The 17,788-nt window shown below is 45.9% G+C and overlaps 1 protein-coding gene across 1 annotated transcript; it reads right to left on the minus strand.

The window, feature by feature from the left end:
- Nucleotides 1–15,248: 15,248 nt before the first annotated feature.
- Nucleotides 15,249–17,443, minus strand: LOC123446681 (aldehyde oxidase GLOX-like). Its single transcript, XM_045123241.1, has one exon. It carries the CDS (start codon nucleotides 17,079–17,081, stop codon nucleotides 15,345–15,347), a length of 1,737 nt encoding a protein of 578 aa, XP_044979176.1. The 5' UTR covers nucleotides 17,082–17,443; the 3' UTR covers nucleotides 15,249–15,344.
- Nucleotides 17,444–17,788: the final 345 nt, after the last annotated feature.

A 17,788-nucleotide genomic window follows, 5' to 3' on the forward strand; every position in this document is an offset into this window, starting at 1 on the left:
TCCTAAAAAACTCTACACTTGGAAGCTCAACAATGTCTACAAGAATAAAGTTGCGTAGTAGACATCACTGGCATGGAAGTATCAAAGCACAGCGTGCAACTGAGACGCTCCAGGAGGCGGTTATGCTGCCAGAGTGGTACTACCACTCCGCTGGAGTGGTACTTCCTCTTAGTCAATGAAAATAAACACAAAATAGTGGAAGTGGGGCAACAGGTCGGGCTGTAGAACTGCTAGAGCGGTACTATCGCGCCCAACTTCCTATGGATTACCCACGGAGCAAATATATAAGCAGAAGTGCATAAGCACTGGACTGTGGCTGTACCGCTGGAGCGATACTACTGCTGGTCAGCACTGTACTATCGCATATGAGCTTCAAGCAAGACCCAAGCAAAACATATAAATACAGGAACACCATAACTTCCATAACTTCTGCAAATGAGCTCCGAATTGAGCAAACTCAATATTGTTGGATAGAGCATGACAAGAGCTATCCAACAACCACATGTAATATTAAGAAGAGGCAGCACAAAAATTCCAATGATATAGATATGTGAAACCTCTATGAATAAATAAGTGGTGAGAGCACAATTGCTCCCTAAGGTGGTTTTGGTAATTAATCACAACATATGCATCATTGGACTAATGAATTTATCCAAGTACATTTCAGAAAAGTTCAAAGATGCTTCGGCTATAGGATTGTGTGGAGATGCCCCTTTGATGCAAGGAACGAATAGGATTGGCTAAAGCTTCATGCAAGAAGACTCTTCATTTTACACTTTGTGAGAAATTACTTTGAGTCCATTAGGAAGCCAATACTATTAAAAGGGGATGAGGTATTATGATGAATTGGTTGCTCAAGTGCTTAGAGATAACCACCAAAAATACTCACCACTTTCCCACAAAATAAATTTGTCCCAAGCCAAATATGCAAAATCGATGCCACCAACATTTTCCACTCGGCTATACCGATTTTACACTTGGGCACTGCTACTGCAACAAAAGACCTTCCAACGGTGCCAGAAATAGGTGTGTTGACGGCACGAGGAATTCTTCTGTTACGGATACGCCTTAAGGGACTTCCTAGGCAAATATGCAAAGGATTTCCCCCGTGGCCTTGGAGCCTTGCATTGGTGTTCCCTCGAAGCAGAAAGGGTGATGTAGCACAGCGGTGGTAAGTATTTCCCTCAGTTTGAGAACCCAGGTATCGATCCAGTGAAGGAATATCACAAGAGCCTGCACAAACACAAAAATCTTGCTCCCAACGCTATGAAGGGGTTGCCAATCCCTTATAGATTGTTCGCCAAGTGAGAACTGAAAGCAACAAAGTAACAAAGCAAAGTAAAAGCGAAAGTGGAAACGGTAGATGTGAATAGACCCGGGGGCCGTAGTGTTTACTAGTGGCTTCTCTCATGAATGCAAGTAGACGGTGGGTGAACAAATTACTTTCGAGGAATTGATAGAACCGCGCAAAGTCGTGACGTCATCTATGGCAATGATTATATCTATAGGCATCACGTCCAAAACAAGTAGACCGATACTTTATGCATCTACTACTATTACTCCACACGCCGACCGCTATCCAGCATGCATCTAGTGTATTAAGTCCAAAAGAACAGAGTAACGCCTTAAGCAATATGACATCATGTAGATGGACAATCTCATATCTACGACAGAGCCCACCTTGTTACCTTTGATGGCAACTACACGATGTGTGCCTTGCTGCCCCTACTGTCACTCGGAAAGGTCACCACACGGTAAGAACCCAAAACCAAGCACTTCTCCCATTGCAAGAATCATAGATCTAGTTGGCCAAACAAAACCCAAGACTCGGAGAGACTTACAAGGATATCAAATCATGCATATAAGAAATCAGCAAAGACTCAAATATGTATCATAGATAATCTGATCACAAATCCACAATTCATCGGATCTCGACAAACACACCGCCAAAGAAGATTACATCGGATAGATCTCCATGAAGATCATGGAGAACTTTGTATTGAAGATCCAAGAGAGAGAAGAAGCCATATAGCTACTAACTACGGACTCGTAGGTCTGAAATGAACTACTCACGAGTCATTGGAGGGGCGATGATGATGATGAAGAAGCCCTCCAACTCCAAAGTCCCCTCCGGCAGGGCACCGGGAAGGGTCTCCAGATGAGATCTCGCGGAAACGGAAGCTTGTGGCGGCGGAAAAGTATTTTCGTGGATCCCTTGATTTTTTTTTCTGGTTTTTAGGGAATATATAGGCGCAAGATCTAGGTCAGGGGGGCGCCAGGGAGGCCACAAGCCTGCCCACCGCCGCCCCCTGGTGGCGGAGTGGGGGCTTGTGGGCTCCGTGTAGCCCTCCTGGCTTGGCCCACAAGCCCCCTGATCTTCTTTCGTTCAGGAAAAAATCATTTCGGGGATTTTATTCCATTTGGACTCTGTTCCAAAATCAGATCTGAAAAGAGCCAAAAACACAGAAAAAACAGGAACTGGCACTTGGCATTGAATTAATAAGTTAGTCCAAAAAAGATATAAAAGGTACATTAAACATCCAAAGATGACAAGATAACAACATGAAACCATCAAAAATTATAGATACATTTGAGATGTATCAAGCATCCCCAAGCTTAACTCTTGCTCGTCCTCGAGTAGGGAAGTGATAAAGAATGATTTTTTGATGCTTTCATGCTACCTAGCATAGGTGTCCTTTGTAACTCCTCTTATGTGACGTGAATGTTCAGATCCATTAGATTCAAAACAATAGTTTGCTATTGATGTGGAAACAATAATAATTCAAGCAAACTAGCAAGGTAATCATGAACTTTCAAAATAACAAGGCCAAAAGAAAGTTATCCCTACAAAAGCATATAGTCTCGCTATGCTCTATCATCATTGCATAACGAATTTAAATCATGCACAACCCTGGTATTGGCCAAGTAATTGTTCCACACCTTTACTTTCTCAAACCTTTTCAACTCTCACGCAATACATGAGCGTGAGCCATGGTTATAGCACTATAGATGGTGTGGAGTGTGGTGGAGGTTGCAAGACAAAACAAGGAGAAGATGGTCACATTAACTAGGCATATCAATGAGCTGTGGAGATGCTCATCAATAGATATCAATGTGAATGAGTAGGGATTGCCATACAAATGATGCACTAGAGCTAAGAGTATGTGAAAGCTCTTAAAGAAAACTAGTGGGTGTGCATCCAACTTGCTTGCTCACGAAGACCTACGTCAATTTTGAGGAAGCCTATCATTGGAATATACAAGCCAAGTTATATAATAAAAATTTCCCACTAGCTATATGGTGGTGACAAAACGAGAGACTCTCAATCATGAAGATCATGGTGCTTAATATGCACAAGTGTGGAAAAGTGGTAACATTGTCCCTTCTCCCTTTTTCTCTCATTTTTTTGGTGGGCTCTTTGGCCTCTTTTTTTATTTTTATTTTATTTTGGTGGGCTTCTTTGGCCTCTTCTATTTCCTCACATGGGACAATGCTCCATTAATGATGATCATCACACTTTCAACTCAAAACTTAGAGCAACGATGACTCTATATGGAATGCATGCGGTAGTGTACCGTGACAATGATCTAGCATGGCATAGACATTAATGGAAACATCATGCTAGCTATCTTATGATCATGCAATGGCAATGTAGACGTGATGGCACATGTCATGGTGGTAGTTGCATGGCAATATATCTCGGAATGACTTTGAAAAAGCCATAGTAGGTAGGTATGGTGGCTGTTTTGAGGGAGGCTAATGGTGGGTTTTGTGCACCGGCGAAAGTTGCACAGCACTAAGAAGATAGTGATGGTGGCAGGTGAAAGTGCATCTAAACCATGGACTCAACATTAGTCATGAAGAACTCATATATACTTGTTGCAAAAGTTTTATTAGTAATCGAAACAAAGCATTCAACACATACTCCTAGGGGAAGGGTTGGTAGGTATAAACCATCACGCGATCCCGACCGCCACGCAAAGGATGACAATCAATAGACTAATCATACTCAGATTTCATCACATAGCGGTTCACCATACGTGCATGCTACGGGAATCACTAACTTCAACACAAGTATTTCTAGATCCACAACAGCTTACTAGCATGACTTCAATATTACCACACCCATATCTCAAAACTAATTGAGAGGAATCAAACTTCTCTAACTATTCAATGCACATGAAGGTGGAAGTTTTCGTATTCCTTTGGATAACTACCCCTTTTGAGACTACTTTCAAAGCATAGATCTACTACCAAGCCACGGACCGCTGTGCTCTAAAAGATATAAGTGAAACACATAGAGCAAAAGTATCTAGCTCAAAAGATATAAGTGAAGCACATGTGAGCTAAATTGTCTACCAAAAGATATAAGTGAAGCTCGACAAAATCATGGTGAGTGAATGTCTCTATATCTCTAGGTGTGCAGCAAGGATGATTGTGACACAACAAAAATAAAATACTCCTATGATACAAGACGCTCCAAGCAAAAACACATAACATGTGGTGAATAAAAATATAGCCCCAAGTAACGTTACCGATGGATTGGAGACGAGAGAGGGGATGCCTTCCCGGGGAATCCCAAAGCTTAGGATTTCACGGCATCCTTGAATCTCTTGGGGTGCCTTGGGAATCCTCAAGCTTGAGATCTTGCCACTCTTTATCTCTTTGTCCATAAGAACTTCACCCAAAACTTGAAAACTTCACAACACGAAACTTAAACAGAAACTCGTGATAACATTAGTATGAGAAAGCAAACCACCACTTCCTTAGGTATTGTAGCAAACTTAAATTCTACTTATGTTGATGTTGGGTTACTGTATCTTCAATCTTTCATGGCTAATACCCCCCGATACTATCCATAGTTTCATCAAAATAAGCAACCAACACAACAAAAATAGAATCTGTTAACAGCAGACCATTCTGTAGCAATCTGTATATTTCGTATACTTCTGGTACTTCCAAAATTCTGACAAATTACGTCAGTCTGAAGAATTTGCGTAGAAATCAGCAACAAAAATAATCAACTCAAAATCTCTTACAGAAAAAAATTAAAATTCTTTTCGTGAGAAGAAAGTTTCTGTCTTTTTCAGCATGACCAAACGATCATCCCCGACTAATCATAACGGTTTTGCTTGGCACAAACGCAAAAAGAAACACAAAAAACACAATCATAACAGAATTATGAAAGTGTGGAAAACACAAAACAGAAAGAAAAAAGATAGATTCGTTGGCTTGCCTCCCAACAAGCGCTTTTGTTTAACGCCCTTAGCTAGGAATTGATAAATCAATGATGCTCACACAAAAGACAAGAATTGAAGCACAACGAGAGCATCATAAAGCATGCGAAAATCAAAGTATAACATATTTCCTATGCATAGGCATTTTATAGGAAAACTGATTGTCAAGACAACCAATAGTTACCATATGACAGGAAGAAGAAAGAGACAATAGCAATCTCAACATAACGAGAGGTAATTTGGTAACATGAAAGTTTCTACCACAATATTTTCCTCTCTCATAGCAATTACATGTGGGATCAAATTCGAATTCAACAATGTAACTATCACATAGGATATTCTTTTCATGATCCACATGCATGCAAAGTTGACGCTCTTCAAAAATAGTGGGATTATCATCAATGAAAGTCATGACTTCTCCGAACCCACTTTCAATATTGTTGCAAATATCATAATCATCATGAGGCTTGAACAAATTTTCAAGATCATAAGAAAGATCATCACCCCAATCATGATTATTGCAACAAGTAGGGGACATGGCAAAACTAGCATCCCCAAGCTTAGGGTTTTGCATATTTTTAGCATGATTGTCACTAATAGGATTTATAGTGAAACCATTGCAATCATGCTGTCCATTCAAGGAGACCTCATGAATCACTTCATAAGTTTCTTCATCACGATTTTCAGATTCACGCATCTCAAGCAAAACTCCATAAAAATAGTCAAGGCCCTCAACTTACTAGCAATTGGATCAACATATTGGATCTATTAAAGAGATTAGCAAGTGGGTGAGGATCCATATCACTAGATTTTCAGCAAGCGAAGATGCAAGCATAATGAAGGCACATGGCACACAAGCGAGCAAGAAAACCGGCAAAGGAAAACGGCAAAAGGGAAAAAGGCAAAAGAAAACAGCAAAGGAGAAAGGCAAATGAAAACGGCAAATGTGAAGTGGGAGAGAGGAAAACAAGAGGCAACTAGCAAAAAAGTAAATGCAAGAGATGAGTTTTTGAGACATACTTGGGTAGATCTCTCCTTCCCCGGCAACAACGCCAGAAATACTTCTGCTACTGCAACAAAATACCTTCCAACGGCGCCAGAAATAGGTGTGTTGACGGCACCAGGAATCCTTCTGCTACGGCTACGGCTTAAGGGACTTCCTAGGAAAATATGCAAAGGATTTCCCCCGTTTCCTTGGAGCCTTGAGTTGGTGTTCCCTCGAAGCGGAAAGGGTGATGTAGCACAGCGGTGGTAAGTATTTCCCTCAGTTTGAGAACCAAGGTATCGATCCAGTGAATGAGTATCACAAGAGCCTGCACAAACACAAAAAGCTTGCTCCGAACGCTATGAAGGGGTTGTCAATCCCTTATAGATTATTCGCCAAGTGAGAACTGAAAGCAACAAAGTAACAAAGCAAAGTAAAAGCGAAAGTGGAAACGATAGATGTGAATAGACCCGAGGGCCGTAGTGTTTACTAGTGGCTTCTCTCATGAAAGCAAGTAAACAGTGGGTGAACAAATTACTGTCGAGCAATTGATAGAACCGCACAAAGTCGTGACGTCATCTATGGCAATGATTATATCTATAGGCATCACGTACAAAACAAGTAGACCGAAACTTTCTGCATCTACTACTATTACTCCACACGTCAACCGCTATCCAGCATGCATCTAGTGTATTAAGTCCAAAAGAACAGAGTAACGCCTTAAGCAAGATAACATGATGTAGATGGACAATCTCATATCTACGACAGAGCCCACCTTGTTACCCTTGATGCAAACTACACGATGTGTGCCTTGCTGCCCCTACTGTCACTGGGAAAGGTCACCACACGGTAAGAACCCAAAACCAAGCACTTCTCCCATGGCAAGAATCATAGATCTAGTTGGCCAAACAAAACCCAAGACTCGGAGAGACTTACAAGGATATCAAATCATGCATATAAGAAATTAGCAAAGACTCAAATATATATCATAGATAATCTGATCACAAATCCACAATTCATCGGATCTCGACAAACGCACCGCCAAAGAAGATTACATCGGATAGATCTCCATGAAGATCATGGAGAACTTTGTATTGAAGTTCCAAGAGAGAGAAGAAGCCATCTAGCTACTAACTACGGACCCGTAGGTCTGAAGTGAACTACTCATGAGTCATTGGAGGGGCGATGATGATGATGAAGAAGCCTCCAACTCCAAAGTCCCCTCCGGCAGGGCACCAGGAAGGGTCTCGAGATGAGATCTCGCGGAAACGGAAGCTTGCGGCGGCGGAAAAGTATTTTCGTGGATCCCTTGATTTTTTTCTTCTGATTTTTAGGTAATATATAGGCGCAAGATCTAGGTCGGGGGGCGCCAGGGAGGCCACAAGCCTGCCCACCGCCTCCCCCAGGTGGCGGAGTGGGGGCTTGTGAGCTCCCTGTAGCCCTCCTGGCTTGGCCCACAAGCCCCCTGATCTTCTTTCATTTGGGAAAAAATCATTTCGGGGATTTTATTCCGTTTGGAGTCCGTTCCAAAATCAGATCTGAAAAGAGCCAAAAACACAGAAAAAACAGGAACTAGCACTTGGCACTGAATTAATAAGTTAGTCCCAAAAAATATATAAAAGGTACATAAAACATCCAAAGATGACAAGATAACAACATGAAACCATCAAAAATTATAGATACATTTGAGACGTATCAGGCACATCCTATGCCAAACCCACCATCTCGGTACAACCAACATTTCTATCGATGCCACCGTGATTGGTTGACCAACATTCTGTTGAGGTAACTTCATGTTTCGGAATTTCCGAGTTTGAAGTCGTTCTCACCGAGTTTGGGAACCAGTCTAGGTCATCCTATCGGTATCACCGGGATTCGTATATCGGTCTCACCGAGAATTCAAAGTTGCCACTTTTAGTGCAACTCGGTACCACCGAGATTAATATTTCAGTGTCACCGAGTTGGGCAATAATGTTGTAACGGTTGGATTTTTGGGGATGCCTATATATACCTCTCCACCTACCTCTCATTTGTAGAGGAAGCACTCAGGACACACTTACACTTGCCAGATCCATTTTTCTCAGAGAGAACCACCTGCTCATGTGTTGAGATCAAGAGATTCCATTCCAACCATTTGAACCTTGATTTCTAGCCTCCCCAAGTTGCTTTCCACAAGATCAATCTCTCCTACCCATGCCAAATCTGAGGGAGAGTGATTGAGTGTTGAGGGGACTATCTTTTGAAGCACAAGAGCAAGGATTTCATCATTCTACCACATCTATTACCTTTTGGAGGGTGGTGCCTCCTATATTGGTTAGGTGTCGCTTGGGAGCCTCCTACTTTGTGTTGTGGAGTTGAACCAATATGTTTGTAAGGGAAAGGATATCGCCTACTTCGTGAAGATCTACCGTGAGTGAGGCTGGTCCTGTGTGGACGGAAGCCGTGGTGAAATAGACAAGGCCGCTTCTTCGTGGACCTTTGCGGGTGGAGCCCTCCATGGACTCTCGCAACTGTTACCCTCCGTGCGTTGAAGTCTCCACTAACATCGGCGTACGATAGCGCCACCTATTGGAACCATGCCAAAAATCGCCGTGTAAACCTTTGTGTTTGATCTCCCTACCTTACCCTTACACTTGCATGTTTTACTTTCCGCTGCAATACTCTTAGATATGCATGTCTAGGGTGTACTTGACTAGTTATAGTTGCTAAAACTGGCCCACACTAAAAGTTGGGAAAAGGATAAGTTTTTATCTTGTCAATTAGTCTAATCACCCCCCCCCCTCTAGACATACTTGCGATCCTACAAGTGGCAAAAACTCCAACATCGAAAACATCATAGAAGATGCATATGGACTCTGTTTTCGACGAACTTGAGCTTTTCATGAAGATGACCATAAGTTTGAGAACCCACATAGAGAAAAGCCAACCAAGAACCAAGAAAGAAGACGATGCCAAGAATGGACTGGTTTGAGCTCTCAACGAACGATTCAATCAAGCTACTCACTTGAGAGCCCCCTTGATAGTACGACAATCGATCCTATAACCCGGTCTCGCAACTACCACCATGAGACCGATAAAATAGAAAACGTATCAAGGGAAAATATTTGCCTTGCGCATAGTCCACTTGAGACAGATGATGATGATCTTATCCTCCTCAAGATAGCCACCTTTCTTGATTGCGTCGGCTTGATGAAGACTAGTAGGTTGCTCCCCCCTACTCCACTATGGGTGAGCCACTCTTCGGCACATCTTCACGTGTCCATTGTCACCACAATGGACAGCAAGCCTCAAGCATGATCTCTTCATGATGCTCCACTTGAACTTTCACACTACAAACTTGATGATGATCACCACTTGATGCCATACTCCATGGATTGTATGAGATCTTCCTCTTGACGCAAGCCCATGGACACATACCTAACCCCACAAAGAACTCTCATGTAGACCATGGATTAGTACACAAAGCGTAATGGAATGGGATCGTTTGATCCCTATTTATACATCGTGTATGCTTGGTGTGTTGATCAACTTGGTTCACTCTTTGACTTAGTCTTGATCAACTGTAAGACTTATATTCTCTCTTCATAAAGATGATGTCTTGAAGGTAAATATGAATGTTCACACAATCTTCTTCTTCAAGACATGCCCGCAGTAAGCTCAACTCTCACATGACCAAGCTTTGGATAAATTCTTGATTACCACCTTGATCATCTCATAAACTCCTTGAAACAAACAAATGGACTTCTAGAAATGCATATGGAGAAATCCTTCGAATATAACTCAAGGCAACCATTAGTCCATAGGGATTGTCATCAATTAGCAAAACCAAACATGAGGGCACAATGTTCTAACAGCTAGCAAGCCGCAAATACTTCAATTTGTTGTGGGAGAGCCTAAAATCAAACAAGAATATAGTTATTTAACCGAAAACCGTCCAGAAGCAGAGTGAGCCCAGGCACCGGAATCCTCCTCCTCTGAAAGAACAGTGAACACAACAACAACATGGTGCCACTCGCCCAACTCTTCAGGAGAGAGTGATCTCCTGACACGCAAGTCCTAGCAGTTGCGGGAGAGCTCAAAGATTGATATCTCTAGTGAAGACAGTAAGAAAAAAGCACTCGGAAAGTAACTGCTAAAGTCGAATCCCCACACCACCAATCAAGCCACAAACATGTAGAGTCAGCATTATCAACCACAAATTTAACATGGGCCCCGAAATCATCATGAACTTTGACAAGATCACGCCAAAATTGGGACCCACTCGAGGCCGAGGCAAATAAAGGACTACAATTTGAAAAATATTTTCCTTTGAGAAGAGTGGAACATATATGGCTTATAACATGTATATTTCATTACAACTTTGCATTTCCTTAGATCCTAGATTTTTAAACCGAGCTGCAAAAAATGGAAATAGTTAGATTTAAATTATGCATGATGTTTTTGATTATTTAGAATTGGCAGCAAAACTCATCAAGATTCAAACATTCTATTTAGTCATTGGGAATAAAAATCAAGAAATGAAGAATAATGTGATTTTTTTGTTTTGGAATTGTTTCTGCACTTGACCAAATTATGTGTATGTCTAAATCGTACATCGTTGTGGTTCTTCTCTTCGTGCCAGGGCTTCGAATGGAAACCTTTCTTCGATTCCGACATGGTAGTGGGACGCTTAGCATTGTGTTCCCTAATTAGGGTATTGTCATGGACCCGAGGGTGTGTCGTGGTCGTGTCTTCGGCTCGTCATGTGCTTTCTCTTAGCAACGTAGTTGATTTGTTTTTTTGGTTTTGGTGTTTTTGGTAAGATTTATGTTGCTAGATTATTCTAAAATCTGACTTGTAAGAGTATTACGTCACCACCTCATATTTGTGGGGGCTTGTACTTTAGTTTCCTATGTTTTATCATCTGAGAGTGTGTAAAAGTTAAGAAGTTGTTGTTTGTGACTATAGCATGTACGAAAAGAAATGTGTCTGCATCGATTGCATCAATATTAATTTATGTTATTTTTCATGCACATTTCATTTCATTGGATTGTGCTTCGCCTTAAGAGCATCTCCAACAGCCGCGCAAACCGTTACGCGCGCTACAAATATTTTGCAGCATCGAAATAATAAATTTTAGCACGCCGGAGAGAGTTGGCTTGAGTGGTCGCCGCAAAAAAGTGTGCGCGTGAGCCGCTCCAGCAGGCGCTGCAAAAAAACGGGCCGCGTGCCCAACACAAACAACATATGCACTTCAAACAAAACCAAAAAAATCAAACACATAAAAAATAATTAACAATAAATAGTTCAATTATTGACAAATAGTTTTTCTTTCAATACAATAATAGTTTGACACTACAACATCAAACATACAAATCATCATTCGCTTTGTTGTCCATTCCATGTCCACCACTCATCGATTAGTTTCTTGTGAAGACTATTATGCGTTTAGGGACGTCGAATGGCATGATAGGAGGCAACAAATCGGGCCACCCTCGCAGCACTACGACGCACTCGCACAGAATATCCCAAGAGCTCATAGTGAGAGTAGTCTAAATTTTGGCCACGCTCATTCTCGATGATCATGTTATGCATGATCACACAAGCGTGCATGATGTACCAAAGAATCTTTTGATGCCAAAATCTAGCCGATCCTCTCACAATATCAAATTGGGCTTGCAAAATCCCAAAAGCTCTCTCCACATCTTTCCGAGACGCCGCCTGAGCATTGTGAAAATCTAGATTTTTTTACCTTCTGGTTTTTTTCAACGGCTTCACAAATGTTTGACGCTTTGGGTAGATACCATCCGCAAGATAGTAGCCATACCATTTGCTACAAACTCCACGGTGGAAATTCATCATTTGCAATCTTATTTATGAGTTGTGACTTATTAACAACGTTGATGTCATTCAAAGATCCAAGCATTCCAAAAAAAAGCATGCCAAATCCAAGTTTCTTGATCGACCACCGCTTCAAGAATTATAGTGAAACCCTTTTTCTACCCGTTGAATTGCACATGCCATGCCTTAAGACAGTTCTTCCAACTCCATTGCATGCAATATATTGAGCCAAGCATACCTGGGAACCCGCGAGCTTTGTTCATCTTCAATAGCCTTGCGACGTCTTCAGCATTGGAAGATCTCAAATACTCTGGGCCAAACACTTGTACAATTCTGACCGTGAAGCGTTTGACACACATGATGGCCTGACTCTCATCCATGGCCAAATGGTCATCAACTAGATCAGCCGGAATACCATATGCCAACATACGCAAAGCGGCTGTCACCTTTTGAAAGGTGCCATGCCCGAGTTCTCCGGCGGCATTCCTCCTTTGCTGAAAAAACCGATCATGGCTCGCCAGTTTCTCTGCAATGCGCGTGAACAACTCGATGCTCATCCTAAACCGACGCCTGAAGTACGACTCGGGGTATGTGTGATTCTCCATAAAATAGTGCCTCATCAATCTTTTGTGGGCATCAATTTTATCCCTTCAAATTTTTTGTCGACCCATAACCAAACCACCGTGTTTCGGTTTTTTGTTGATGTGCATTGCTAGGATCATTGCTAGGTCCTCCTCCTCTTTATATCAAGTTCTTATTCGGAAGAATTATATGACGAACTCATCTAAAATATTGAATTTAAACTAGTATAAAAACAAAAAAAAGCACCAAATTCATGTAAAAAGGTGAAGTTGAAGCAATACATACCATGCAAGCGTTTTGTCGAACACCTTGTGGGCGCCGAATGTTGGGGATACACAAAACGGGTAGACCCATGAAGGGTCGAAATACCATAATAGTATTGGGTCAACACATAAGATGGGCCCAGACAATTATATACATATTATTCACTCGGACGACGGTAAACCACTCGGCCATATGTCTCACTCGGATATGCGAAGACCAACAAGGCAGTCGAAGCATCATACTCATAGAGGAAGTTTCGTAGTGGGTTGTCATCATGGCACTAATGCTCCATCTTGTAATATAAGGGGTGAGGGGGTGACGCACTCCATATAAGTCACCCCCACCACATAGCTCAGGGATTGGCTTCTTCTTCCCTGCGGGCTCATTCTTCTTCAGGAGTTGTGGCTCTCTCTAGTATCAGGACTTAACTAGGAGATCCCTTCTTCCCTCTCTCAAATATACCATGTAATTCATGTCCATGATAGATAAAACAAAGCCTCTTCGGAGCACGAGACGTAGGGTTGTTATCTCCATCGTGAGAGGCCCGAACTCGCTAAAATCACTGTGTCACCCATTTGCATCTTGATAGATCATGTTCCTTTATCCTACCCCTTCCTATTGTCGGAATCGATTTCCGTTGGTTCCCTCTATTCGATTTCATCTTCATCCTTAACACATTTTTATATTGTTCGTCTTCACGACGAGCAATGCATCGCAAGCAAAAGAAAAACAGACATCCATCCAAACAGGAAGCCAGCAACGATGGCGTGGAAACAGGAAACTCCGTCCTTGCACAGCCGACTGCGCGTCCACGTACGGCTACCGACGTCGTTTGCCTCGTCGTCGTCACGCGCGGCTACCGACGTCGTTTGCCTCGTCGTCGTCACGCGCGGCTACCGGCGTCGTCTGCCTCACCGTCGTCACGCACGACGGCCTATGTGGTCTTGAACGACGTCGTTGAGCCCTCATGCACGGCATGAGCGACGTCCATCTTGTCGTCGACTCCTGCCTCATGTTCTCGGTCGCTCGACGACGACCTTCGCGCTGGAGGCACATGCCCGACGTGGCGCAGGCGCGCACGCTCCTTCCTCCGATGCCGGTAAGAGGCGACGGTCTCCGTGGTGGAGGAGTGCTGCGACGAATAGTTGTGGAGCAACCTCGTCCCGCAACTGATGTCCGTTCGGCATCGAAGGAATCAACGCCTGGTAAGTGCATCCATAACCTGGACCAGCCCAGCCCTGGATCAATTAACTGCATGCAGCAAGGAAACTGCCAGGGCGTGGTGGCCTTCAATCTATAAACGGCATGCAAGAATACAAAAGGAAATGGAAGGACGTGATGGCCATGTCGTATCAATTCGCTGCCTAATTAAGGCAATGGACGGCCGGACGCCGTTCGTCGGAGGAACGGCGCGTGCGAGGGGCAGCGATGGGTAGATGGAGACGAAGTAAGCAGTGGCGGTGCAGGGATAGGCCGGGGAAGCGCCGTCAAAGCCACGTGCGAGTCGTCGCTCTCCAGCGCGCGGGAGCGTGCATTTCAAATAAGCGACGTGCAATGTCTTTTCGTCTCATGCGTTGAACCATTTATAACGTGCGCGTGTTTTTTACGCCTCCGCTGACGCGCCCGGAGCAGCTGCACGCGTAAAAGAGTGTATTTTTTCAGCGCGGCGTTTATATAGTGCGGCTATTGAACATGCTCTAATTATAGTAAAAGGGTTGACGTTTTCTTTTCAAAGAGGGAATGGATGGGGGCTGGGTTTTTAACTTTGACAACTTTATTTAATTAATCATATCTTTTACAATAAAAGGGACCCAGAAAAATCAGGAGTTTTCTCTTTTTTTCTGTCTAGACGAAAATCAGGAGTATTCTTGATTTCCTGGGGTTCAGCCCGACCAACAACGGCTCCCATTCATCGGACCACGCGGCGGGCCAGCCGGCTCCCGTTCACCCAACTGCACGACGTGAAGACATCTCGGCACGCCGGGTTGTTTTCCCTGGGAGTCGCCGGCATAGACAGACAGCAGCCATTCCTGGCAGTACCAAGCTGCCACGCACTGCACGCCCGCACTTGGCGCAATGATTCCCGTGACGTCCCTAGCCACCGGCCGCAACCATCCCGGCCGTCACCCCGCGCGCACACGCGAACGGCGCGCGTTCTCAGCTTCGAAGTTGCCGGTCTCTCCCACAGTCCCAGAGCAGGAAGGAACGCCGCCAACAACCCGCTGGATGGCGACAGCGGCCATTCCACTTCGATGCAGCGGCATCAACTCTGTAGGGCCTAGAGCAGATGCGTCGAGGAGCGTCACGTGAGCCGCGCGCGAGACCCGGCCGGTTCACGCACGGTACAACAACAAACGAAGTCACGGTATCACCTCACGTTCGTGCGTGGTGACAAACAGAACAAAACAATCGGGTCGTGTCGTGCTATACATGATGCATGCCGCCGTGGCCGTCACTCACTCTATGTGGACCCACACCCCCTCGCTGGGGATGTGCCCGTTCACCACGAACACCATGTAGTACCCCGGCGGCGCCAGGACGGCCGTCGCCGGCATCGCCACCGACGCCTCGTACGCGCCCGCCGCGCGGTGCAACGCCGTCGTCCCCGCCACGTCCAGGAGCAGCAGCCTCTGGTTCATCCCGAACGAGTGCGTCGTGAACGACGGCGCCACCATCGTCACCGACACGAGGCCGAGGCCGAGAGCACCGCCCCCGCCGTCGCCCCGTCTCCTTCTCGCCGGTGCCGCCGCTGGCACCTCGAACTGCAGGGTCATCGAGTCCCCGTACTTCACGCTCACGGGCGGGCCGGCAGGCGAGGGGTCGGTGATCTTTGGACGGAGGACGTCGTTGGAGCTGTCCAGGTACTCCGGGGAGAAGGCCTCCAGGCTGAGCTCTGTCGGGTACTGCACGTTGCTGAAGTTGTAGTAGATGTGCGGGTTGCTGCCGCCGACCAGCAGCCGGCCGTCCCGGAGGAGGATCGCTGACGAGTGGTACAGCCGCGGGATGTCGGTCGAGCTCTGCTCCTCGAACCGGTCTCCGGGCGCGTGGTCGGGCCGGTACATGACGGGCGCGTAGGCCGGGGTGTTGGCGGCCTCCCACCCGGCGCTGCCGTCCATGGCGCCGTTGATGATGGCCACCTCGGCGCCGTTTGGCAGCAGGATCATGTCCCCCATCACCCGCGGCGACGGCATTCTCTCGATCACCCACGCCGGCGAAGCGTCCGTGATCTTGATCCGCCCGCACGTCACCAGCGCCGGGAAGAAGGTCTTCTCCTTGGTCGAGTTGTAGGAGCCGGCTGGCGCGCCGCCGCAGACCAGCACCTCGGCCTCGGTGGGCGACGGCTTCAGGGGCAGCAGCACCGACGAGCCCGAGCTGGGGTAGTTCCTGGGGTCGCCGCCGGCCAGCTCAGGGTACGTCCGGACGATCTTGTTCTCCCTGTAGTCGAGAAGCACGGCGCGGTTCTTGGCAAAGATGAAAAGGTTGCCGTCGATGTTCAGGTGCACGAAAGGGTACAGATTGTTCTCCTCGGGGTCCCTGGTCTGAACCAGGAACGGCAATGCGATGGCCGAGGCGTCGGAAGCATCGGCCTTGGGGAAGAACTCGTAGTTGAACTGCCGGCGGCCGCCGACGATGAAGGCGCGGCCGTCGGGGAGGATCTGGTTGGTGGCGTACCACCGGTTCACGGCGAGCGCGTCCTGCGTCTCGTTCCAGTCGCAGCCGCCGCCGTCGTCGTCCCCGCCGGCGCACGCGCGCATGGCGCGCACGTTGCGGTATCCGTCGTTCCACCCACCGGTCTGGACGAGGGTGCCGTCGGGCGCGACGGTGCCCGAGGAGCACCAGGTGTCGGTGAAGACGGAGAGCGGGCGGAACGTGTTGGACGCGACGTCGTACTCGGCGGAGTGCGCGGTGCAGTCGACGGGGAGCACGCGCTCCCTGGGGTTGCGGCGGCAGCGGCCGTCGGGGAGGGAGAGGTTGGACTGCCCGAAGTCGGTGCGGTCGAAGATGATCACGCGGTCGTTGTGCAGGAGCTGCATGTGCATCGCCGACACGCCGATGCTGCGCTGCAGCACGTCCCACCGCCCGCCGCCGCTCGCTGCCGTCGCCAGTGCAATGCCGGCGCATGCGAGGACGAGGACAAGAACGAGGCCGCGGACACGGCTCCGGATCGGCAATGCGGGGGGATTCATGTGCATGGTCGCCCGTGACGATCAGGCCTTGTCCGTATGGTGGTTGACTGTATCCGAATGTTTGGCTCGTGGGCGTGTATGGATCTGAGCTCGTGACAGTGGCCGCCCTTATATGCACGGACCAACGATACAGTGCAGTATTGACGGTCTTTTCCTCCACTTGGAAAAAAAGTATTGACGTTCCTTCGTAGTCGCGGCCATTATTTTTGCGAGGATGGTTTAATTCTGATATTGATTTTGGGGCTCGACCCTGTATTAACTTGCTGTTAATGATGTTTTGATTTAGCGGCCCGTTGGGCATAAATGACGCAGTCAATCAGTCATCACCATCTTTTCATGAATTCACCAGCTACCACCTGCTAATTGTGTTGCTCAGTCCCTCCCCCATGACCGGTACCCAAAATCCTCTGCAGATAGGCCCAACCGTGGGTTCAGGTGAACACTTCGTTTTTACTTAGCAAAAGTACAATGTTTTTCTAGTTAGCGTTTTGGCTCCTGTATGCATTTACACCTAGATAAATAAAAATATTTTTTTTTAATGAAGTTTTTATAGATATTCGTGTTAATGTCGCAAGCATGCTTGACAATTTTTATGCGAAATAGAGCAGTGGTGTTTCGTCGGTGAAAAAACAAAATTAGGTGTGACATTTTCGGGTAACAATTGATGTTTAAATTTATTTTTTTGCACATCCTAAAATGTTTAACTTTTTACC

The sequence above is a fragment of the Hordeum vulgare genome, chromosome 4H (assembly GCF_904849725.1).
Source record: "Hordeum vulgare subsp. vulgare chromosome 4H, MorexV3_pseudomolecules_assembly, whole genome shotgun sequence".
NCBI lineage: Eukaryota > Viridiplantae > Streptophyta > Magnoliopsida > Poales > Poaceae > Hordeum > Hordeum vulgare.